Source organism: Marmota flaviventris, chromosome 10 (genome assembly GCF_047511675.1).
Source record: "Marmota flaviventris isolate mMarFla1 chromosome 10, mMarFla1.hap1, whole genome shotgun sequence".
Lineage (NCBI taxonomy): Eukaryota > Metazoa > Chordata > Mammalia > Rodentia > Sciuridae > Marmota > Marmota flaviventris.
In genome coordinates, this window is record NC_092507.1 from 21,630,089 (window position 1) to 21,654,716 (window position 24,628).

At 51.5% G+C, this 24,628-nt stretch overlaps 1 protein-coding gene across 3 annotated transcripts in view; it reads left to right on the forward strand.

Moving 5' to 3' along the window:
- Positions 1–24,628, forward strand: part of Ptpru (protein tyrosine phosphatase receptor type U) — a 71,513-nt gene that overhangs the window by 4,159 nt on the left and 42,726 nt on the right. For all 3 annotated transcript variants that reach the window (XM_071617557.1, XM_027937345.2, XM_071617558.1), the window contains exons 2-7: positions 9,744–9,875; positions 12,568–12,839; positions 13,333–13,414; positions 13,508–13,623; positions 13,917–14,091; positions 14,682–14,975. In XM_071617557.1, the coding sequence (XP_071473658.1) occupies positions 9,744–9,875; positions 12,568–12,839; positions 13,333–13,414; positions 13,508–13,623; positions 13,917–14,091; positions 14,682–14,975 (1,071 nt within the window). The remainder of the gene's footprint in view (positions 1–9,743; positions 9,876–12,567; positions 12,840–13,332; positions 13,415–13,507; positions 13,624–13,916; positions 14,092–14,681; positions 14,976–24,628) is intronic.

Below are 24,628 nucleotides of genomic sequence, written 5' to 3' on the forward strand. Positions count from 1 at the left end.
ACCCGGAGCCTGATGTGAGGGTTTCTGGAGATCAAGCCTCACGTTCCCTGAGTTGGTGCAGCGCTGTCTGGGTGGGTGGTGTCTCACTGTGTGGATGTGGGTGTGGGAGCTTCGGGGGTGCACAGGATAGGTTCTGTTTCAGCTGTTTAGAGCTGGCTTGCCCAGTGGACTTTCTACAGTGACAGGAGTGTCTGCCTGCGCTGCAGTACAGTGGCGCTAAGTCACATGTGGCTATTACATTTAAGTTAGTTAAAATTAATTAGAATCAGAATTTCACCGCTCAGTTGTACTAGCCAGATTTCAAGTTCTCAAGAGTAACTTGTTGCTAGCAACTATGGTCGTACTAATTAGCGCAGGTGGAGGACATTGCCACCCTCGAAGGGGGTTCTGTGGACAGCACTGGGCTAGAGGGGGAGGCCCCCAGCAGCTTAGTGAGGCCTGGGCTCCTCAGCGAGTGGAATTCGTCTGCAGGGACCGTCACTCAGTGGTTCTTGGGTGGTTACCTTTCCCTGGCCTCATTATTTCTCACCTGGACGATGGCATTAGATTCTTATTGGTCTCCTTTCTGCCATTGGCCTCTCTCTGCAATGCCCCCACCACTCTGTGACCAGAAGCCCTTTCTAAGGCAGACATGTAGGGTGCTGCCACTCCCTTGCCCCACACTGATGGCTTCCTGGCACCTGGGGCCACACATGGCAGGCAGGGACCTGTGTGAACAGCCTGTCCTCCTAGACCCCTCTCCCACCCAGCTGCCTTTTGATCCAGATAGATCCTTGTGATCCCGGAGGCTGCTGTGCCCTTCCACACCTCTCTGCCTTTGCCCAGTGTGACTGCTGTTGCTGCTGTTGCGGAACTCCCCCCCCCCCCCCCCCAGTCCAGCTCTACTGTCATTTGCACAGTGAAGCCTTCCCAGTCTGCTCCTGGGGCTGTAAGTCAGGTTCCTTCCTAATGCACGTATGACCACGTGCGGCCCTTGTTTTCTCTCTCCTTTCCCCACTAGACCAGGAGCCCCTTGAGTGCTGGGCTGGCTCTTTGTCACCTCTGGTCTCCAGGGCCTTGAGCCTGGTGGGTGCCTGGTAGGTGTTTGCATGGGTGTGCCCCCTGGGAGAACAGGGAAGGCTTGGAGGAGGTGAGGGAGGTCCTGGGACCCAGAGGACTGCTCTGCTTCCTCATGTGGCTCTGGGCGGGGGCTGCCATTGCCTGAAGAAGGCTGGGGACAGGACCCCAAAGTGGCCAACTTAGCAGATCCTGCTGCTGATGACTCAGGAAGTCTTGGAAGGTGTCCATTGTGCAGACTCCAGGGACTAGGGGTGGATGTGAAAGGATGAGGAGCAAGGTGGTTTGCGGGGAGTCACTGACCTTTGGGAGTGTGAAGGCCGCAGCTGGGAGAAAGATTGGGACAAGGTGTTATTGGGGGTTTCTGATCACACCTGGGGTTGGGGTGGTAGGTGGGGGCTAGGAGACAACTGGGAACAGGAGCTGGCTGGTGATGGATATGCATCTCGGCAGTGGGACAGCTGGCAACGAGAGCACAAGTGATGTGGGGGCAACCACTGAGGACTAGGGGAGAGTGGGGAGGGAACAAACGGGGATGAGGGACAGTTGTGGGTTAAGAGGTGACAGCTGGGAGATATGAGAATCCTATCTGGATAGAATAGGGATCTTCACCAAGAGTGGGAAGTATGTTGCTCGGAATGTAGCGTGTGTGTGTGTGTGTGTCTTTGTGTGTGTGCCTAGAGTGAGGTGGTTGTGAGCATGTGCTTAGGGCCACACCATCTGGGTTCTAATACTGGTTTCACCACTCCTAGCCGTGTGACACTTTGGCTAGTACTAACCTCTCTGGGCCTTATAGTGTTCCCATTTGGGAAATGGGGTTGATAATAGAAAACACTGCAGAGCTTTTGTGAAGAGAGAGAGATTTTTTTTCTGGTACTGGGGATTGAACCTAAGGCTGCTTAATCACTGAGCCACCTCCCCAGACTTTTTTATTTTTTATTTTGAGACAGGGTCTCACTAAGTCGCTTAGAGTCTCACTAAGTTGCTGAGGCTGGCCTTGAACTTGTGATCCTCCTGCTGCAGCCTGCTGAGCCACTGGGATCCCGGGGTGTGCCACCATGCCCGACTGTGAGGATGTGTTCTGTGTTTCCATGTTTTCTCTAGGACACGTCCTGTTACATCGGAGGCACCATGAAGTGTCAGCTGATAAGTGTGTTCGTGTCTGCAGGCCTCCTGTGTGCCCAGAAGTTTCTTCTTGGGCTTCTGGCAAAGTCGAGGCTGGCAGCAGTGCCCAGTATGAGGGAGGGGAGGGAGTGGCTGGCCAGGTTGGCTGCGCCTGGCCCTCCTCTCCCACCTCCCTCTTGTCGATCTCACTTCCTATGCTCAGGGGCTAACCCATAGGTCTCCCTCTCTGTCTCCCTGTCCTGCCCCACACTGCCCTGCCCTGGGCTGGGAGCCAAGGGATGAGCTTTAATTGTCCAAAAGATTTTCAGCAGAATTTAAATTCATTGTTTGTCTGCCAGCACATGGGGCCCTGCTCAGATATAAATACCTGGACAATGTGCTCGGTTCTGGATGGCCTGCCCTGTGGATGACAGTGGCTTCATCCTGTGCCCTTGGAGAGTCATTGGGGTGGAAGATGGTGGAGGGTGGGGGTCAAAGTGGGAGAAACCCACAGGGCAGACGAGGCTTGGTCTCCTGCCGTGGGGGAGCCTTCCCAACCTGGGAGAGCCATAGGCACAGGGTTTTTGGAGGTCCAGGCGCCCTCCCTGCCAGGGCTCCCCAGGGAGACATCTGCAACTGTCCCCACAGCACTTTTGCAGTGTGTCACATTGTTGCCTTACACTACAGAAATGCGCCGCATTGTGGTGGGGCTTCTGGGACCCAGCGTGTTGGCACTGCGCCCGCATCTCGCATGGCTGCAGTGGGATCCCTTGCTGGCCTGCGGGAGCTTCTCTCTGTCCCCACTCTGCATGGTTCCATTGTTTTGTGCCTCCACCCTGTAGTCATCCTGCACTGGTCTCTTTGCAGCCCCCTTCTGTGCTGTGGTACTCTACTGGGTGGTCACCTGGGAGGCCAGGCCCCCTGGGTTTCTGGACAAAGCCCCTCATGCTGCGCCACATCCAAGACCAACACGTGGCTTTCTATGGGCACAGCGCAGTCATGTCTGCACCACAGAGTATTCCTGCCCCACCCTCCAGTGCCTTGCTGGGCAGTCAGCATTGCATGGGGCATCTGGACTCTCCTGGGCCTTGGGCACAGCTCCTTGGGTTGAAGTACTGTTCTTCCTCCAGCTGAGCTCCCACCACTGCATCTCTGCAGCATGTGGCATCTCTGTCCTGCACTGCATTTTTGCCATAGCACCTGCCCTGCACCTGGCACGTGGGCTGTCCTGTTCCCAGGCCCAGTTCATCTGCATTCCACTGAAGCGGCACCTTTGCTTCATGTAGCACTCCTGACCCACTGCCTCGGTACATGCACTGCGCTGGCTGGTGCCTCCTGGCCCGGCCCTCACACTACCACGACTGCCAGACGCTGCCGCTTATGGTACCTTGGCCTTTGGCTGTTTGTGTTACCACCGTGGAGTTGGCTGGTGTCCTTTCCCAGGTTTCCGTCGGCAGCCTCAGGTGGGCAACTTCTTTGCACAGTGTCCTCACTGCAGTGCACATCTGCCCTTACTGCACGGGGTCAAGGTCAGGGACTGTAGCTTGGGACCACTTTGTTGGCTTTGGGACTGGCCCGGCTTCTTGTGGGCAGCGCTGCTGTTCAGTACCAGCACTGCATCTGTGCACTGCACGGGATGGCAGCTGAGGGCCTCTGCCTGGCACTGTGTCTGCTGGTTATAGGGTTGTGTGCATTCTGCTGGCCCTCTAGAGCCAGAGCTCTTGACCTGCGTCTGCCGATCCACGTGGCGTCTTCACTGCATCTCATTTTTGTGCCACTTGCTTCCCCTCCCTGGAGTCTGTGTCTGCTCTGCTCCTCTGCTCTGTGTTGCGCTGCTGTTTGGGACTCGGGTGCTACACACAGCAGTGTCCTCTGCATCCTTCCCTTCCCTGTGCATCTCTGATCTGTTCTGCATGCCTGTGCTGGACACGTTCTTTCAGTGAGAACACCTGCTCTGTGCTGGGCCCTGTGTTGGTATTTGGAGAGGGAGAGGACCCCAGGAGGTCTGGTCTTACCATCCTGCTTTCCTGTACCCATCATGCAGCCCTGAGTGCCAGCCCAGTGCTTTGCAGTGGTGTGCCACACCTTGTGCAGCACTGGGTCATGCCAGTACCTCCAGGCTACGGTGGGGCTCTGACCAGTTCTGCCCTACCAGATGTTGGTGCTGGGGGCTGTGCACTCTGTGCCCCGCCCCCCACACGTAAGATAACCCCATCCTGCGTGTATACAGTGTGACCCTGATGCATGGCACACTCAACACACCATGCTGTGGTCTCACAGTTTCCTCTTCTCGGAACCTCTATAAGGTACAGATTTTCTCAGTGCACGAGTCTGTACACGCCCTATGCCCCCTACTGTGTACTGTGTCTTTATGTGACAGGGCATTTGCCCTGCAGGGGATTGTGAACTCTGTGCCCACTCTGCACTGCAAAGCCCTCCACTCAGCCCTTCCCCTCTGCTCGTTGTCCAGCCCTGGCCTGTGCCTTCCTCTTATGCTACCGACATGGCTGCCTACCGCTAACTCTGGGATTTGTGCTGCCTGTGGGTCTAGGAGATGGGAGTGGGTCTGGTGAGAGTTCCTCTGCTGTAGTTGGCTTCCTTCCATCCTGGATGGAGATGGCCAGATGTTGGCATTGTTGGACTCTTATGGGAGGTGCCAGGTCAGCTTTTTCTGCCTGTGGCCTGGCTCTGGGGGCTCTCTCTGGCAGCAGTCATGCTGGGCTCTGGGTGGTTAGGGCATCTGGTTGCCAACCGTGTCTGTAATATATTGTTTATCAGTTAGGCAAGGCTCTGGCAACTTTGGTAGCGGTGAGGTGGGCTTCAGGCCCCAGGGCTGTTATCATGGTCCTTGGACTGGGTGCAGCTGGTTAAGCTCAGTGTAGCTGGGACCATAGGATCAATAGGTCTGGTCACTATTAGCTACCTACATATACAGACAGGGCTTGGAGATGGGAGTACAAGGCCTGCGAGACAGTTCAGGCAGGCAGGAAATGGGGCTCGGGTAGGCCGGCCATGCCCTGCAGTTGGGGTGGAACGACCTGGGTAGGCTGGGTTGGGGGAGAAGGTCCAGGGTAGGATAGGGCTCCCTGGAGGAGGGATGGTGAAATAGGCCAGCGCTGTCACTGGATGATACCTGGGTTCCCCAGACCAGGGTTGGGGCTGAGCCTATGGTTGGGTGAGATCCTAGCCCCCGAATTCACAGTCTGTTGGGAGAAGTTCTATTTCTCCTGGGGCCACCCCTGGGAACTGGATGTTCTATTGACAAACCAAAGGGAATGAAAATCCCATTGCAAACAGGCTCCATTTACTCAGGGTGTTCAGAAAACACTGCGGGTGGCTGCAGGTGCAGCGGGCCCAGGGTGCCATTCCCTGTCTGGAGTGAGAACTTCTAGTCTGGTGTGTGATGCTTGTGGTACTCCCATGCACACGCACATGCACACACATGCACCCATGTGCATAATCCCCCGGCATACTGTGGACACACACCTCCTCTTAGACACATGTCTGCTGCTGAATGTACTGCTTAGCTCCGCCCATAGGCACCATCCATCCACACTGGACCTCGCAGCACCTGCCTGGGAGACCCTTGCTTTTGGACACCCAGGCAGGGCACACCTCTCCCCCAGAAGACCTCTCCCAGTCCTGGGGTCATTCTTCCTCACAAGCATATTCACAAGTGCAGAGGAATGGCAGTGGACCATGGTCTCATTGCACAGGTGAGGAAGCTGGGATTCAGAGAGGGCAAGTCATGTGCCCCAAGTCACAAAGGGATTTAGGGGCATAGTAGGGATAGTATCCCGGTCTCCTGCCTCCGAGGTGATTACTCTGTACCAGCTGTCCTGTCAATCCCACAAGCCAGGCACACGCCCCTGTGTGGAAGCATGAACATGGAGGTGTGGAGATCCTCGCGCTTGGAGGCCCCCCTCCCATACTCCTCCCTGACAGCACCCAGTCCAGAGCTGAGCCGGATGCGGGTAAGCCATCCCCTTGCCTTCCCAAATTGTGGTTGACGGTTGCTCAGGCAACCGCCCGCCAGATTGGGGAGATTAGCTGAGGAATGTGGCTGGGCCAGTTTGCACCGAGGTTGGGGGAGCTGAGGGGTCCTGGGTTGCTCCAGCCCACCCTTTCAGGGAGGCCTCCTTAGAGATGGGTGTCCTAGGAGAGGCCTTGGTGTGCCTAACTTATACTGTGTCCCCAAGTCTCAGACCAGGCTGGGGAAAGGGAGTGTGTATGAACGTTCTAGTGTGCGGCTGTGTGGGCGTGCATGTGTTCGTGCAGGGGTGTTGCGCATCTCTCTGAGTGTGATTGGAGTGTGTGCTGATTGCATCCAGAGGGGCCCTTTCCTTGCCGCTTCCTGACATCTGACACCTGGATGGCTTGGTCCTAAGCCCCCTCCTCATCTGTGCCCTGGAGAAGTCATCTTCTTGTGGCTTATGGGATGTATCATTCATTTCACTGGACTCCGGGTGCTTCCCTGCTCAAACACCTACTGTGGCTCCCTAGGTCAAAATGAGGCCAAATGCTCACCGCCTTGGTCTGGCCTCAGTATCCCTCTGGTCTCATCTCCCATGACTTTAGCCAGCCTGGGCTCCTCTCTGTGGCGGACAGACCATTTTCTCACTGCTTCCTTTGCTTCTGCTGGCCCCTTGCCCCCAGGGTCCTCCCACCTACCTCTCCAGGCTCAGCTCCGTGGCGCCTCCTGCAGGAAGCCTTGCCTCGCACATAGTCGTGACCCTTCTCTGCTTTGTCTCATTCTGTCACCTTCGCTTAGACTGGGAGATCCCTAAAGCAGGTGGAGTCTCATCCTGTGCCTCTAATGGTGTCTGTCACCTGGCAACTGTATTGTACTGTCAGGAAGCAAATGTCTTATGCATGATACTGAGTTAATAATGCACGTGGCCAACAGCATTTCAGGGCCTTATTTTGTTTGTGCCTGGTCTTCTTGAAAAAAAAAAGGTGGTTTAAATCTGGTTTTCTATACACTGTAACTGTGTGGCCTGGGGCTACATGTCACTAGTGGTCATGGTGGCGATTGGTGCCCTCTCGTGGTGGTGTTGGTGGGTGTCAGTTCAGGGGGGCTCCTGGTTACCATTCTGGCTCTGAATCCAGAGTCAGATTAGTTTCCCCCACACTAGCAGCCTGCTGCAGGAGTGGGTTCTTTGGCAAGAACTGAGAGTCAGCTGTGGGATTCCTGAGCTTCCCAGGGGATGGGACTTTTCCCAGAGCTCAGAAAGCAATTGTTCCCATCCCTTGTAGGCTAGGGCCTTCCTTGGGGAACTGGCCTCAGAGATGCTACCCACTAAAGACAGGAACTGGAGCTGGGCCTGGCCCAGAGACCCAGGACTGGAGATGGCCAAAGATCAGGGAGAAAGTGTTATTCTGGCTAAGGGGTCACTCTGTGTGGAGTTAGTCAGTCTGAGAGGTCACCCTGGCTGTGGTCAGTTATACAGGTCACTAGGAAGAGGTCAGGGGTCTCTCCAGCTGAAGTCAGCTGGTCTGCAGTTAGTCTGGTTGTCATTTTGGCTGAAGTCAGATAGTTTGGGGGGTCCTCTGGATGAATTTGGGGTGACTGACCAGAGACTCATCTGGGAGCCACTCTAAGGTTGGTATATCTGGGGCTCACCAACTTGTCTGGTCAGATTGTCTGGAGGATCGTATGACTAGAGTATGACCCTGGCTGGGTCAGACAGTCTGGGGTTGCTTTGAGCAGAGACCTCAGTCTGTGCCTTAGTCTGAGACGGTCATTCAACCTGGGAGTCCTGGCAGGCCATGTCACCTGACTCGGAATGGACAAGAGGAAGCCAAGGAACTGGCTTTCCCAGGCCTGCCTCAGGGTCCCGGTGAAATGTCCTGGAGAAGCTGCCTGGTCACTCCTGAGGGAACAGGAAGGGCCTGGGCCTCAGTCAGGGCTCCCCATCCTGGCTTTGCTTCCTGGCAATCCTTCTGCCTCAGCGATTGACTGGGACCCCCCTGGGTAGGCCCAGGTCAGGTGGAAGCCAGCTGCCCCCTTCATACAGGAAGCAGTCCCTCTTGCTGGGCTGCGCCATGGGCCTTTTTAGAGGGAGAGCTGAGGCCCTCCCAGTGGGGATGGGGTTAAAGCCTCCCGTAGACCCCGGGGTCTGCTGACCCGGGCTTTTCTAACAAAGGGGCAAAGAGCCCAACCAGGGTCCAGCCCCGTCACCGTTACTCCATCCCGTCCGCTTGGTGCCAGCCTCACGCCCGCATCTCGTCCTTTCACACTCAGATGAGGTACAGTAGGAAATGAGACCAGCAAGTGGCGAGCCCCTTTGTTCCTGGCTCTGCTGGTGTGTTCCACGTGTCATTTCACATGACCTGCATAGCCACATGGAGCAGCCACTGCTACAGATGAAACACGGAGCCTCCCCAAAGTGAAGTCACTTGCTGCCTGCTGGGCACGTGCCACTCACTCCCCAGTGACTGACTGCCACCCCCCACCATCCCATCTTATTGAGCTGGGAAGTAGCTCAGGTTTGCCTCGGCTCATATTTCTGGTGGGAAGTGTCATTCTGGGCCCCTGACTGACATGCATTCAAATCCTGCCTCTGTTGCTTGTGTGGGTACAAGTGCCACATAGTCAGAGCTGCTGTTCCCTGAGTGCTTACATGTGCTAACTGCATCCCCCTGATGAATTCTCAGCCACCCCACGTGTGGATGGGGAAACTGAGGCTCAGAAAGAGAACAGCTTGCCCAGGGTTGGCAGGTGGCAGAGTCAAGATTCAATCCCAATTATGTCTGATGCCACACCCACCCCTGCCCTGCCCTGTTGTACTGTGGACAGATGGTTTCACCCCTGGGGGTCTCAGTCTGCTCATCTGTCAGATGGGGGAAATCCCAGTGTCTGCCAGGCATCCAGGAGCCTGGCAAGTGGAGGCCTAAGTCAAGTGACCTTGGGTGAGGACTGGATCCCTGGAGCTCTGTTAGGAGGACTGTTCATGGTCCTGACTAAGGTGAGGCCTGAGGGACACTCTGCTTGGTGCTTGGCGTCACACTGTGCTTGTTGAAAGCGTGAAGTGATTGGTGGTGATGGTTGTCACTGTTAAGGAGATACTGTCAGGCTGCTTAGGGTTCCACGGTCCTCCCCGGCCTGGGCCCCCCTGTGCCCGGCACAATGAAGATGGAGGAGTGCTGAGGAGTAGTCAGGGGATCTTGGTTCAAACCCCATCTCTGCCACTAGCTAGCTGTGTGACCTGAGAAAGTCCCTCAGGTTTTTTGGGCTCAGTTTCCTCATCAGTAAAATGGGGATACTTCTAATCCTGATCTGATCAGATGGGCTGTTGTGAGGTTCCAGTGACATAACAACAATGACTGCTGGTCCTTGTTAAGGAGGGTCTTTGGTGGGTGGTTGAGCAGTGGGGAGGTCCTGGGAGGTCCTGGGGGGAAGGTCAGTGGGTGGGGACTTGCTATTCAAAGGGAGCATGAGGGGAGGGCCTGGTGAAAGGGAGGGGGTGGGGGAAGGAGTACAGAAGAGGGAGGGGACAGTGGGGGAACCTGGCAAGTGGCCCAGGAGCCCTCCTGGCCAGCAGCCCTGCCTTAGCCTGGGCTAATGGGCTCTGTCCTCACAGCTGGCTGCACCTTTGAGGAGGCGAGTGACCCAGCAGTGCCCTGCGAGTACAGCCAGGCCCAGTACGATGACTTCCAGTGGGAGCAAGTGAGGATCCACCCGGGCACGCGGGCCCCTGCAGACTTGCCCCACGGTGAGCCTACGCTCTCTCCATTCCCCTTTGGTCTTTTTCCAGGGGCAGTTCCGCCCACCTGCTGTGGGACCTGGGGCATGTTACTAACCTCTCTGGCCTCATCGGCTTCAGCATCTGTAATGACATATGTGATGCCGAGTGTGGCGCCCTCTGGACACCGTCCACCTGTGCACCTCAGGTTGTTTCATTGGTAGAATGGGTGCAGGTTTAAGTGATCAAAGGCCCTTATTGCTGCAAGTTAAAACCCACTTCCTGTCACTCCCTTGTAGGTTAGTTCAGGGTCTACCCCACTCCCACCGTGTCTTTGTCACTTTTCCCTGAGGGCCTCTGGGTCCTGGTCTCCTGAGGACCCAGATGCTGCTGGAGCAGTGACGTTGGTGGATATTCCTGTGCCCTTCTCTTCCTGGAACTCACAGGAATATCCACCAACCCAACTTCCGCTTTGCTCTGGCTGCTTCAGGATGGGGCACTCTGGGTCTCCTGAGCACTGGACAGGGAGTCAGAGACTAATTACATGGATTCTGATGCTGGCCTTCCACTCAGATGGTGGGCCCGCAGCACTCATTCCAGAGTCATGAAGATAGGGGTCAAATCCTAGCTCCATCATTTGACTAGCTCTGTGACCGTGGGCAAGTCACTTAACTTCTCAAAGCCCCTCTTCTCCTAACTGTAAAGTGGGGGAGAGCAGTAACTCATTTCAAGGGCCATTAGGTAATGCCTACAAAGTGCAGAGCACTTTTTTTTTTAATTTTTGAGGGTATTTGGGGGGGCCCAATCACTGTAGTTGTTTTCACTGGGCACAGAATCAACTGGGAAGTAAGGGAAATATAAGGCAGATGGAGGTTAATTAATTGATTTTATTTATTACTGATAAGGCCTGGGTCACGGGACACAGATAATGTGACCAAACGGGCTTTCTGAGTAGACCCCAGGATTGGACTGCCAAAAGACCCCTTCCCTTTGCCCTATCACAGTAGTGGCCTGGGGTCTTTCCGGCTTAGTTCACAGCAGGGCTGGGACGGCATCTGCTGTCCAGGGTTGTGGGGAGGGCAGCAAACCTTCTCTGTGGGACCAGGATTTGAAGCCAAGCAGAGGGGGGCCCCTCATGGCCTGGCAGCCACACACTTGTCCCCCACTGCTCACCCTGCCTCCCACTTCTGTGCATTTGCTCAGCTGTCCCCATGTTGGGGCATTCATCTGCTTCTGCAGGGCTCTCAGCTCCCTCTCAGACCTCTGAGCTTGTGGGTCTCACAGTCTCATTTGTCTGAGAATCATCTGTGAAGGTACCTGCCATGGAAGGTCCCTGTGTGGGCCTCTCCAGATCCCCAGGGCCCAGCCTCAGCCTGACGCATGGTTGGTGATCAGGAACAGCTGATTTGAATTCAGCTCTTGCAGTCTTGTGGCCTCTGCTTCTCTTTCTCTCACTGAAGCAGAGACCCACTCTGAGAAAGGGGAGACACAGGCTTAGTATTTGGCATGGCCTTTTGCTAGCTCTGGAGGTGGTGGTGATCAAGGTGTTCAGCCTCCACCCTCCTGGTCTCACAGTGCAGGGAAGGTTGGGGCGGGGGTGGGGGGGAGAAGGAAGGAAGGAGACCCATACCCCCAGGAGACAGCAGGAGAAGGAAGAGTGACAGGAACAAAGGGAATAAATGAAAGAGCAGGGGAGGGATGCAGAGGAAGCAGGAGAAGAGGCAAGAGCAGTGTCAGACTAGGAGGCACGGCTGCTCACAGGGCCAGGATGTACCTGTTCCCAGGCGGGGATGGGGACCTGGAGTTTTGTTTAATATCCTGCCAGGACTGATCTGGGAGCTGCCTCCACAGGGCTCCTGGCTCACAGAGATGAATGAGATCTCCTCCAGCCGAGTCCCTGGGGAACCTCCTGGAGCGGGAATCTGAATGTGCTTGTGTTGGCCTGCAGCCAAGCCTGGGAGGAGGCGGCTCTGGGTTGCTGTCGGCCTCCCCTTGGCATCTGCTGGGGCCTCTCCCCTCAGAAGGAAAGCCACGTCCCTGGGAGTTTCCCTGTAGCACACAATCTTGATCTTCAGGGAAGGGTCAGGGCTACCTTTTTTCCCCTGGTTAGAAATCAAGAGAGTGTATGTCCCAGGAATCTAGATTCAGGTGGGGGTTGGAAGGAAGTTAATCCTTTCATTCAATCTCTGTCCCACATATTCATTCAGCTTGGGTTCAGAGCCTGTGCAGGGACATAGCAGAGCTCACAGGCTGGCGGGAAGAGAGACACACTTTATGAATGATCCAGGGCCAGGAGGGAAATGTGGAGGCAGGGCTTTGCAAGCTGTGGCCTCAGAAGATCTGCCATGTGCTGGGCTCTTGACTTGTGGGATGGATGACCCAGTCCCTACTTCCAAGGATGGCATGGAACACGGGCAAGCTGTGTCTCAGGCAGGACATGGGTTTGGACTGTGACCTGCAGATGGTGAGGAGCTGTAATAGGTTGTGACAAGGCCAGATCTGTGTGCTTTCTGCTGCTTCAACCGTCTCCTTTGGGAAGCAGATGCTATGAACAGAAGAGACCTACCCCGTGAATCAGAGCTGGGCCCAGAACTCGGCACCTGGACTCCCAGTGAGTTCAAATGCCTGGAGTCCTTGGTTTCTGCCCCTTCTCAGTGCCCACCCAATCCTGGCCCTCCCTTAAGGGCTCCTCAGTTCCTACCTTTTCCTTCTCTCCCTCCAGGTGCCTACTTGATGGTCAATGCTTCCCAGCACGCCCCAGGCCAGCGGGCCCATGTCATCTTCCAGAGCTTAAGCGAGAACGACACCCACTGTGTGCAGTTCAGCTACTTCCTGTACAGTCGAGATGGCCACAGCCCTGGTACCCTGGGCGTCTATGTGCGTGTTAACGGGGGCCCCCTGGGCAGCGCTGTCTGGAATATGACTGGATCCCATGGCCGTCAGTGGCACCAGGCTGAGCTGGCTGTCAGCACCTTCTGGCCCAATGAATATCAGGTGGGCTGGGGTCAGATTGTGGTCAGCCTGTGCCTGGGGCTGAGGGCAGAGGGATGCCACCTTGTATTGGAATAGGATGGGATTAGTCTGTTCAACATCAGGGGTCAGTCTGTGGTCAAGGGTAGAGTTGGTCTAGGGTGAATCTAGGTTCAGCATCAGAGGTCATTGTTACTAGGAGTAGCCTATGGCAGGGGCCAGAGGTGACTTGGAACAGTGCCAGCCTAGGCACCCTGTTTGGCTGGGGAGAATTTTGCTGCTTTTAGGTAATTGTCCAGAATTGGGAGAGAACCTCTGGCCTTGACCTTGTTCTCTCTGTGGTGGCACCACACTCCCGAACCAGCTGGCATGGTGGGGAGGGTCAGAGTGAGTTGGGCTAACCTCTGCTGATTGAGGAGGGTGGGGCTGGGGCCCAGCGATAGGGGGCTCTTGTGGACACCTCCTTAGACAGGGATGGAGGGATGTCAATATGACAAGGGCCTTTCCGCTCCCCCAGGTGCTGTTTGAGGCCCTCATCTCCCCAGACCGCAGGGGCTACATGGGCCTAGATGACATCCTGCTTCTCAGCTACCCCTGCGGTGAGTCCCAGCCACTGGGGGTGCAGGGATGAGGGGTGCGATGGTTGTGGATCTGGTCTGTGTGGGGTGCATGCCTTGGCTCTGTTCCCACAGCAAAAGCCCCGCACTTCTCTCGCCTTGGCGATGTGGAGGTCAATGCCGGCCAGAACGCGTCTTTCCAGTGTATGGCGGCAGGACGGGCTGCTGAGGCGGAGCGCTTCCTTCTCCAGGTGAGGGAGGTCTCAGACCTTGGCCAGGGGTACGGTGGGGTGTAAGTAGCTTATTCTAGTCCCGCGCTGTATCCTGGGGGGCCGAGTACTTCACACTTCAGCACCCATGCCCAGGTGTCTCCCCCAACAGGGTCCCCTTTGCCCTCTTGGGTGCCCGTCACTCTGGGCACACACAGTGAGACTACTGTGTAGGAGGGGTGGGTGAATGACCCCTACCCTCACCGAGGTCTGAGCGAGGTCCAGATCCCTCTCTCCTGGGCTCCCTTGACCCTGCCGCTCTTGTTCCCCTGCAGCGGCAGAGTGGGGCGCTGGTGCCCGCGGCCGGTGTGCGGCACATCAGCCACCGGCGCTTTCTGGCCACCTTCCCGCTGGCCGTGGTCAGCCGCGCAGAGCAGGACCTGTACCGCTGCGTGTCCCAGGCCCCGCGCGGCGCGGGTGTCTCTAACTTCGCGGAGCTCATCGTCAAGGGTCAGCGAGGGCTACTAGGAGGACCTCAGGGGCGGCTGGAGGAGGGGGTGGGGCCCTGGTGGGGTCTGGTGGGCGGAGTTGGACAGGGCGTGGCCTGAGGAAGGGTAGGGCCAGCGCCTGGGCGGGGTGTGAGCTGAACCCCTAGGCCTGCTGATGGGACAGAGCTGGTAGGGTCTGGGTGGCCGAGGTCCAATCAAGGCAGCAGGGTTGGCCCTGAGGCATGGCCTGGTCCAGAGGTGGGTCTGAGGGTGGGGCAGACAGGGTCCCGGTCCAGGTGAGAGCTGGTGAGGTGTGTGACAGTGCCTTCTAAGTGTTGACCAGCTCGAGTGTCATCAGCCATAGGAGCAAGGCTTGGGGATTTATAGGAGAATGAGGGGGTGCATGTGGGCTGGAGGGTGAGGGCAGGGTCAGCCTTTGGAGCGTGGCCCCTTAAGGCTTGGGGATTTAGTAGGGGTCAGAGAACTGGCCTGGACAAGGCATGACGGGTCTGGGAGGGCAGGCTGGCATCTTGGGGATGTGGGTGTGGTGGAATGCAAAGTTGGGAGCATGGGTCTCACAGCAGCATTGACTGTCTCCCCACCCTTTTGCAGAGCCCCCCACTCCCATCGCACCCCCACAGCTGCTGCGTGCGGGCCCCACCTATCTTATCATCCAGCTCAACACCAACTCCATCATCGGCGATGGGCCGATTGTGCGCAAGGAGATTGAGTACCGCATGGCGCGTGGCCCATGGGCCGAGGTGCATGCAGTCAGCCTGCAGACCTACAAGCTGTGGCACCTTGACCCTGACACCGAGTATGAGATCAGTGTGCTGCTCACGCGTCCTGGAGATGGCGGCACTGGCCGCCCAGGTCCTCCACTCCTCAGCCGGACCAAGTGTGCAGGTAGGTACACCTGCCACCTCCTGCTCCGGTCCCTCTTCTGGACACGGGGCAGGGCAGTGTGGGGGCAGAAGGGCACATTCCCAGAGGTAGTATGGCCTGGATCTGTGTTTTAAAACTTAGTAAGACGTCATGACTTTTCCTTAACTCTTATTTTGGTTAAGATGATATTACTTTACTCGGTTTCAGCCTTTTAAGCATATGTGTATATACACACACATGCCCGATTTAAAACTTACCACAACACCATACCCATTTTACAGATGAGTGACTGAAGTACAGAGATGTGAAGTGACTAGTTAAAGAACACACCTAGTAAGAGGCAGAGATGGGACTGGAACTCTTGACTGGCTGGCTTCCAAATCCACGTTCTTTGTTCTACTTTATATCATCTAGATAGAAGAATAACTAATAGAAGTGTGTGATAAATTCTTGCTGGATTCTCTCGACTGGGTATTGAGCCTGAAGTCTCCTCCTTGTTAAAAACCCTGAAGTAGTAGTTGTTAAGATCTATGGTATGCCTGGGCCAGAGGAAACTGTTTAACCAGAAAAGAAATTGAGAGCAGTGTTTTGTGATTTCAGTATGTTGTATTTATTGGAATTTCATTGAGATATGTGTAGAGTCACATGAGATTGTAAGAAAAACACAGGGCAATTCCCTGTACACTTTACCTTGTTTTCTGCAATAGTAACATTTTGCAAAACTATGGTGTATTACAATCAAGATATTGACGTTGGTACAATGTACAGATCTTATTCAGACTTGCCAGTTTCACTTTATTTGTATAAATGTGTGTGTATTTAGTTCTATACAGTTTGCAGTTTGTCACTGGATGTCTTCATCATGGAGGTCAAATACTGAACAGTTCAGTCACCTGAAGGACCTTTTGTGTTGATCTCTTTTTTTTATTTTTTGGTGGTGGTGCTGGGGATTGAACCTACGGTCTTGTGCATGCGAGGCAAGCACTGTACCAACTGAGCTATATCCCCAGCCCCATGTGTTGATCTTTTATAACCATATTCCCCCTCTTTCCCTAAACCCTCCAACCCTTGATAATAACTGATCTGTACTTCATTTCTAGAATTTTGTCATTTCAAAAATGTTATGTAAATGAAATCATGTGGCATATAATCTTTTGGAATTGTTGGGTATTTTTAGTAAGTATTTATTGTAATATAATTAATATCTCATAAAATTCTCTCATTTAATTGTACATCTCAGTGTTTCTAAACATTCTGAGTTATGCAACCATCAGCACAATTGATTTTGGAACATTTTGTCAACCCAAAAAGATACCTTGTATTCTTTAACCGTCACCCCATTTCACCCTAGTTCCTTGAACCCTAGGTAAGCACTAATCTACTTTATCTTTCTATTGATTTGCCTCTTTGTAGATGTTTCATAGATAGAATCACACAATATATAGTGTTTTGTGACTGACTTCATCATTTAACATGACGTTTTCAAGGTTTATCTAATGTTGTAACATAGATTGGTACTCCCATTCCTTTTTATTGCTAAATAATTTTCCATTGTATAAATACGTCACATTTTATTTGTCCATTCATCAGTTGATGGACACTTGGATTGTTTACACTTTTTTGGTTATTATGAACCATATTTCTATGAATATTCATGTACAAGTTTTTATGTAGACATTTTTATTTATTTTGAGTATCTATCATATATGTTGTGTGGTCACTCTACATGTAACTTTTGAGGTGCTACTGGACTGTTTTTCAAAGCAGCGGTACCGTTTTATTTTACATCCCCTACCTCCCGCAGTGGATGGGGTTCAGCTTCTCTACATCCTTGCCAACACTTATTCTGTCTTTGGATTATAACACCCTAGTTGGTATAAAATGGTATCTTATTGTAGTTTTGATTTGCATTTCCCTGATGACAAATGATACAGACCGTTTTTTTTTCATGTGTTTATTGATGATTTGTATTTCTTCTTTGTAGAAATGTCTATTCAGATTTTTTTACCCATTTTAAGGTGGGTTGTCTTTTTATTATTGTTTTTTAAGAGTTTTTTATTCTGGATACTAGATTTTCATTGGATATATTTTCACATGTTTTCCTCCCATATGTGGGTTGTCTTTTCCCTTTCTTTCTTTTTTGGAATTGAACTCAGGGATACTCAACCACTGAGCCACATCCCTAGCCCTATTTTTTATTTTATTTAGAGATGGGGTCTCACTGAATTGTTTAGCACCTCAGTTTTGCTGAGGCTGGCTTTGAACTTGCAATCCTCCTGCCCCAGCCTCCCGAGCCGCTGGGAGTACAGGTGTGCGTCACCTTGCCCAGCCATCTTTTCCCTTTCTTGATGGTGTCCTTTGAATCACAAAGGGTTTTCCTTTTGACAAAGCCCAACTTAACTAATTTTTCTTTGTTGTTTGTGCTTTTGATATCATATCAAAGAAATCATTGTCTAATTGAAATCATGAGGGTTCACTTCTACATTTTTTTGCCCAAGAATTTTATAGTTTTGACTCTTTACATTTAGGTTCTTGATCCATTTTGAGTTAACTTTTATAAATGGTGTGAGGTAGGGATCCATCTTCCTTTTTTGGTGTATGGATATCCAGTTACCCCATCGTTGTTTATTGAGAAGACTGTCCTTTCTCAATTGAATTATCTTGGCATTGTAACTGGCTTTTTTTTTTTTTAAACTCAGCATAATTCCCTGGAGATTCATCCAATTTGTGCGAATCAATACTTCATTCCTTTTTATTGATGAGTAGTGTTACTTGGTTTGGTTATCCTGTTTGTTTACCATTCACCTGTTGAAGGACATCTGGATGGGATCTGTTTTGGGCTGTTTGCAAATAAAGACCAATGAATATTCATGTACAGGTTTTCTCATGAACATAAGTTTTCATTTTTCTGGGATAAATGACCAGGAGTACCATTGATGAGTCATATGGTTATTGCATGTTTGGTTTTATCAGACACCGCCAGAGTGGCCATATTGTATTACAGTCTCACCATACAGTGATCTAGTTTTCTGCATCCTTGACAGGATTTGGTGTTGTCACTATTTTTTATTTTAGATATTCTGAGAGGTGTGTAGGTGATTTTTCCATTGTGGTCTTCATTTGTATTTCTTTAATTCCTAGTGATGCTGAACATCTATCTATTCACATGCTGTTTGCCATCTGTGTGTCCTTTTTAGTGAATTGTCAGTTTAAGTCTTTGCCCATTTTCTAATGGGGTTCTCCTTCTCCTTCTTGTCTTCTTCTTCCCCCTTCTGCTCCTCTTCCTCCTCCTCCTCTTTCTTCTTCCTGTTGAGCCTTGAGAGTTCTTATGCATTCTAGATACCAGTCCTTTAATAGATGTATAGTTTGCATATATTTTCTCAGTGTGTTTCTTAGTCTTTTCATCTTTTCTGTATGGTCTTTCATAGAGAGGCCATTTTTAATTTTAGGCCTCCCACCGTTTTTTTTCCCCCCCATTACCAGGGATTGAACCCAGGGACACTTAACCATGGAACTATATCTCCAGCTCTTTTTATTTTTTATTTTGAAACAGGGTCTCACTCAATTGCTTAGGGTCTTGCTAAGTTGCTGAGGCTGGCCTTGAACTTGTGATCCTCCTGCCTCGGCCTCTGAGTTGCTAGGATTACAGGTATATGCCATTGTGCCTAGCTGAGGCCCCCCCACCTTTTTTAAAATCAAATTTCCCTTGTTTAAATTGTGCTTTTGGTGTCAAGTCTAAGAATGCCTTGCCTAGCCCTAATTCACAAAGATTGTCTCTAGTTTTTTTTTTTTTTTCCCCTCAAAGTTATGGTTTACATCTAAATCCATGATCTGTTTGGGATAAAATGTGAGGTTAAGGTCAAGGCTTATTTACTTTTTTCAATTGATGTTTTAAAAAGACAGACTGTGAATCATTTAAAGTCCAGTTTAGTGCTAGGCTTAGGGAGGCCCTAGGGTGGTGGCGGATCAATGTCCAAGGGGAACTGCCTTGTAGCTGAGGGGCTAGACCAGGTTATTTAAACCTCTCAGAGGATCAGAAACAATGGCACTGATGCTCTGAGAACAGAAACAATAATCTTTACACTACAGGGTTAAAGATTCATTAACACATGTTGATTGAGCACCTATTATGCACTAGGTACTATTGTAGTTGCTAGGAATATTTGACTGTGAGACAGACAAAGGCCACCAGCACATGAGTTCTTCATGAAACTGCTAGGATCTTACATTTCAGGCAGGAAGAGACAGATGATAAATAAGTAAACAAGTGGAATATATAGTTTGTCAGATGGTGATAAGTGCTGTGAAGAAGAATAAATCAAGGAGGGGAATGGGGTGTGTGGGTTGGATAGTTTTATTTTAAAAAGGCTCAACGGACTGTCTTTCTGAGAAGGTGACATTTGAGCAGAGATATGAAGGAGGTGAGGGACTGGGGGGCGGATCATTGGGGGAAGGGACATTCTGGGCTGATCCACCAGTGAGTTCAAAGGCCCGGAGGCTGGAGCATCAAGGAGACCCATGTGAATGGTTAGTGACCCAGGGGAGACAGCAGGAGAGGACCTCAAAGTGGAGCTGGGGAGGGGGGACTCAGGCGAGCGAGGTGCGTAGCTACGGCAGGGCCTGGAGAGCAGGAGCACACACCCTCTGCTTGTATTTAGAAGTGTCATTGTGGCCCTTTTGTGGCCAGTAGACCGTAAGAGGACAGGGGGAGCACACAGGAGACTAGGGAGGAGGTTACTGCAGCAACCCAGCTGGGACATGGTGGGGGTGGTGATGGTGGTTAAAAAGTGGTCAAATTCTGGTTTGCCTTGAAAGTACAGCTAAGGGCGTTTGCTGGTGGATTGGATGTGGGATGAAGGAGAGGGAAATGCAGAGAAGTCCAGGATGTTTCTAAGGCGTTTTGCTTGAACAGTGGGAAGGATGGAGTTGTCATTTACTGCGAAGGAGCGGACTGCGGCAAGAGCTGGTTTGACGGGGTGTCATAGATCAGGAGTCTGTGTTGGAGATGTTGACTTTGAGAAGCTATTAGATGTTCCAGTGAAGATATCCATCAGGCAGGTAGATATATGAGTGCGGAGTTCAGGGGAGAGTTCAGGCTGCAGCTATAAATCTGAAAGTTGTCAGGGTAGAGATGGTGTAGATGGGATTTAAAGCCACGAGGCTCGATGAGCTCTTTCGCACTAGTGGTTCTCAACAGGGGTGATTGTCGCCTAGGAGACACTTGGCAGTGTTTGGAGACACATTGTTGTCACTACTGGGTGGTAGCAGTAGGTACTACTGGCATCTAAGGGGTAGAGGGCAGGGAATTGCTAAACATCCCACGATGCATGGATAACTCCTGGCAACAAAGAACTATCTAGACCAAAATGTCTACAGTGCCCAGTTGAAAACCTCTGATTTAGTTCTTAGATTTTTTTTTTAAAGGAAATTAGCGTACATGGAAGTGAAAATAGCTGTGAAGCTTGAGCCTTGGGGTCCTCCAGTGTTTTGGGTTAAACGTGGGCAATTGCAACTAAATGCACTAAATACACATGAAATACAGAGCCCAAGACACAGCAAGCCCTCAGCAAATGGCAACTGTCACCATCATGATGTTCTTAACTTTACAAAAGCAGTTCTGATCTGTCTACCACTTTAGAATAAAATAAATCAGAGCTTGGGGGCTCTTTAGAGGATCTCTGTAACACCCCTCTGTGTGTACACATGGGGAACCAGACCCAGGGAGGGGAAGGGACTTGACTGAGATCCTATGGTGGGTCAAGAACCCAGGGTTCATGCTGATGACTTTTGATTATTCTCATTTTACAGATGAATACGCTGAGATTTAGAGATTGAGTCACTTGCCTCAGTCTACGTGGTGGTTCCACAGCAGGGCCAGAGTCAGAGTTTGAATAGCTTCATTTCCAATCTGGTGTTTTTTTAAACAATGACAGTAGCAGCAACAGCCATTGCCACTGCCTTTGTGGGCTGGGTGCCCTCTTGGTGCCAGGCACTGCTGCACACTTCACTGAGGCAGCCGGGTCAGGAGCTGGGGCAGGGGCAGGGGCCGGCCAAGTAGACGTGATGCAGACACCTCACCCCACCCCTCTTCATTACACGCTCCTCTTTGTTGACGATGTTGCCACCGGCACCTTGCTCAGGCGCCTTGGCCAGTGGCTGTTGTGCTCTCCGCCAGCTGTGTTGTCATCTCCTCTGTCCCCACAACTCCCCTCCCACTACATTATTTGCCATAAAAACAATAATACAATATCAGTAAAAGGCTTTTTTTTTTTTAAATCACCACTCTGAATCTCACCATCTTAGCCCAACAGCTGTTTAATTTTTCTGTCTTGTTCAAATCTCTGCCCATATGTCTGTAGTGCACATTTTTACACGCTTGTCATTGGGATGTGGAAAGCGTTCGGGATTCTGCTTCATTTCCTTGTGCTGTTCCGTGTGCTGTGCTGGTTATAATTATGTTTATTGTTTGCAGAAGTCTGTTGAGTGGCCCCGGATTGCTGGGCTGTTTGTTTCCAGATCACAGTTATTATAAATAATACTACATTGGAAAACGCAATGCTTATAGTTATGTTTTTTTTTTTTTTTCCCTCTTGAGTCATATTCTTTAGAGTAAATACTCAGAAGTGGTTAAAGAAAGGGGATTGACATAACCTTGTTTGGAAAGATGATTTTACTGCTGCTGGTGTCCCGTGTCAGTGCAAGTGTTTATTTATGAATTACTATAGGCCAGACTACTTGGCCCGTATCATCTCATGTAACTCTCATATTTGCCCTTCAAGTAAGTGTTATTATCTCCATATTTTTTAAAATCCAGGAACCTGCTGTCAGTGTTCAAAGGGGTTAGTAACTTGCCTGAAGTCACAGAACTAATGAAGGGTAGAGATACTTGTGAACTTTGATGGACTATGACCCCAGTCTCCTTTTCATGAGATAAAGTTGAAAGTTTTTTGAGGTTTTTTTTTTGGTACTGGCGATGGAACTCAGGGTCACTCAACCACTGAGCCACATCCCCAGCCCTGTTTTGTATTTTATTTAGAGACAGGGTCTCATTGAGTTGCTTAGCGCCTCACTTTTGCTGAGGCTGGCTTTGAACTTGAGATCTTTCTATTTCAGCCTCCCGAGCTACTGGGATTGTAGGCATGTGCCACCGTGCCTGGCTGTTTCCGAGTTTTTGCTTCCTTCTGAGCATTACTAAAATCAACACATTTGGGGCTAATTTAACAGATGTTTAACATTACCCGTCTCATTTTAATGTGCATTCTGACCTCTGATCTTCCAGTGGCCTACAGCCCTGTGGAATTCAGAGGAATGGGGCTTCGAAGTCCCCAGCTCTGTTTTGACAGTGTGTTGGCAGCTGAAGAGAGTGTCTGGGTGCCAGATGGTTTTCAGAAACAGAGAGGCTCATGGATCTGCACCCTTCAATCAACATATCAGTCTGTAGTTGACTCATGCATGATTCCAGCCCCCTGGATCTGCCCAGGTTTGATCAGGGGAGAGAGGGAGGGAAGAGAGGAGTGGGCCCTTTTGGAGACCCCTCCGTCCAGTGAGGGAAGTGACAGCTTTCCCAGCTGTTAGAGAATGGGGTGGTCGAGCATGAAGGCGGGAGTGTCTTTCTCCAAGTCACAGGTCGCTATCTTGGACCCTGCTCGGTGGGTTTAAGAAGCTTGAACAGATTGCCGGTTTTTGGAAATCTGGACATTTCACACAAAAATCTTGGAATTTCTGGTTTCTCTTGAAAACTGGGAGGACGTGGCCCCCCTGAGCCTGCAGTCCCGCTTGGCAGCAGTCATGAGAAGGAGCTGCCTCTCTTGGGTGGGACACCTGGAGTCCTGCTTGCTGTCTTCTCCTCCCAGCTGTGTCTCCAGTTTGCCTTGAACTTTCCCTGCCTTTCTGTAAATGCTGCTGGGGGGCGGGGAGGCGGTGTGCTCCCACCAAGCCTGAATGGACTGGGAGAGGGGATGCGGCTGGCACCCCAGGGGCTGGAGGTGGTGTCGGCCCAGCTGCAGGGGCCCGAGGCCCACTCCCACTCGTGCAAACCAAGCAAGCAGCAGTTACTTGGCCTCCATGGACACCCTGGGGCCGAGCACCTGGGCCAGCCTGGACCATTGCCAGAGAGTCAGAGTCAAGCAGGACTTAGGAGCAAGATGATAAGTGTTCACAAAGTCTGCCCCCCACTACCACATGAAAACAGAACTCATAAAACCCCAAACAGGGAAATCTCCTGGGACAGGAATGGGAGATAAAACTACACATGGCAGGCTGGGGCCGGGGCCGGGGCTCAGCGATAGTGCACTTGCCTGGCACGTGTGAGGCACTGGGTTCAATTCTCAGGTCTGTCTGTCTGTCTATCTATCTATCTATGGCAAGTGTGTGCAGCCAGCGGCCCTCAGATCGCGGTGAGCAGCAGGGACTAGCCGCTTCATGTCCAGGGCGACAGAATTTACCTTGCTGTGGGAGGAGGGTACTAGGTAAGAGGTCAGGGGCTGACATCTCTCTCTGATGGCCAGATATGTGACTTTCCTGGAGCCCAGGGAAGAAAGGGAAGGCTCCTGGGTAGAAAGGGAAACAGTGTTGTGCTGGTTATGTGCTTCCCAAACTGTCACCTGTGTGCTCCCCTGTTGCTCCCCTGTGTCGTCTTGATGAGGGGGCATTCTGAGCAAACTAATGGTAGGAAAAATGACCCTAGGGTCTTAGTTAATCTCCTTAAGGGCTAAGTAGCAGGACTTAGCCATCCATTCATGAAGGGATCCTGAATACCCTAACTGGGGACACACTGCAGGTGCTCAGAGGACTCATGGGTGAGGAAGCTGCGTGTCACAGAAACAGGGTGCAAGAGAGAAAGGGTCATTAGAAGGCCACTGTGGCTTCTTCCCTCCTCTCACAGATGTGGGAACAGAGGCCGGAGGTTTGCTTAAGATCATGTATCTGGGCAGAGTCTCGGGCTCCTCCTGCTTCACTTTGGAAGCCTGAGGTTTCCTTCTTTATAAAATGGAGAGTCACCTGGAGACTGTGTAGTACCGCCGCCTCCTCTTTCTGTCTGTGTTCTGAGACATGGCTGTGACTGGTTCCTTGACAGTGAATTCCACCTGGAGGGTGGGGACAGCTGTAGGTGAGAGCATGATTCTAGAGCCATCCTGTCCAGCATGGGATCCCAGCTTCATCACTTACTGCCTGTGTGAATGGGCAGCTCATTTACTCTCTGTGCCTGTGTTCCCACAGCTGTGTGACAGGGCTAAAAGCTCACTGGACTACAGCAAGGATTAGAGATAAAGCATTTTAAAGCCTCTAGAGAAATGTCTGCCACATTCAAAGCCCCCCAAATGTTTACTGCCATTATTATTACAGAGCCGATTGTGTTTCCCTTTGAACTCACCATTGAACTTGAACCTTATCTTTAGAGTCTACCTAGCATGTAACAGCATGCATTTCTGTCTGTTTCCCAATCTTGTTCTGGCTCATTTAACTCTTTGGCTCTCATTTTCACCACCCTCCTGGTTCTACATGCTACTGTATCATACACATGGCTGTAAACTGTTTCACAATAACTTTGGAGAGATCAAGTTAAGGAAAACATTGCCCTACACATTGATTTAGACTGGCCCAGGGTGTAGTCTAGAATGATACGGAATTAGAAGGTGAACTGTGCTATTAAAAAAATCACAGCTAATATTTTT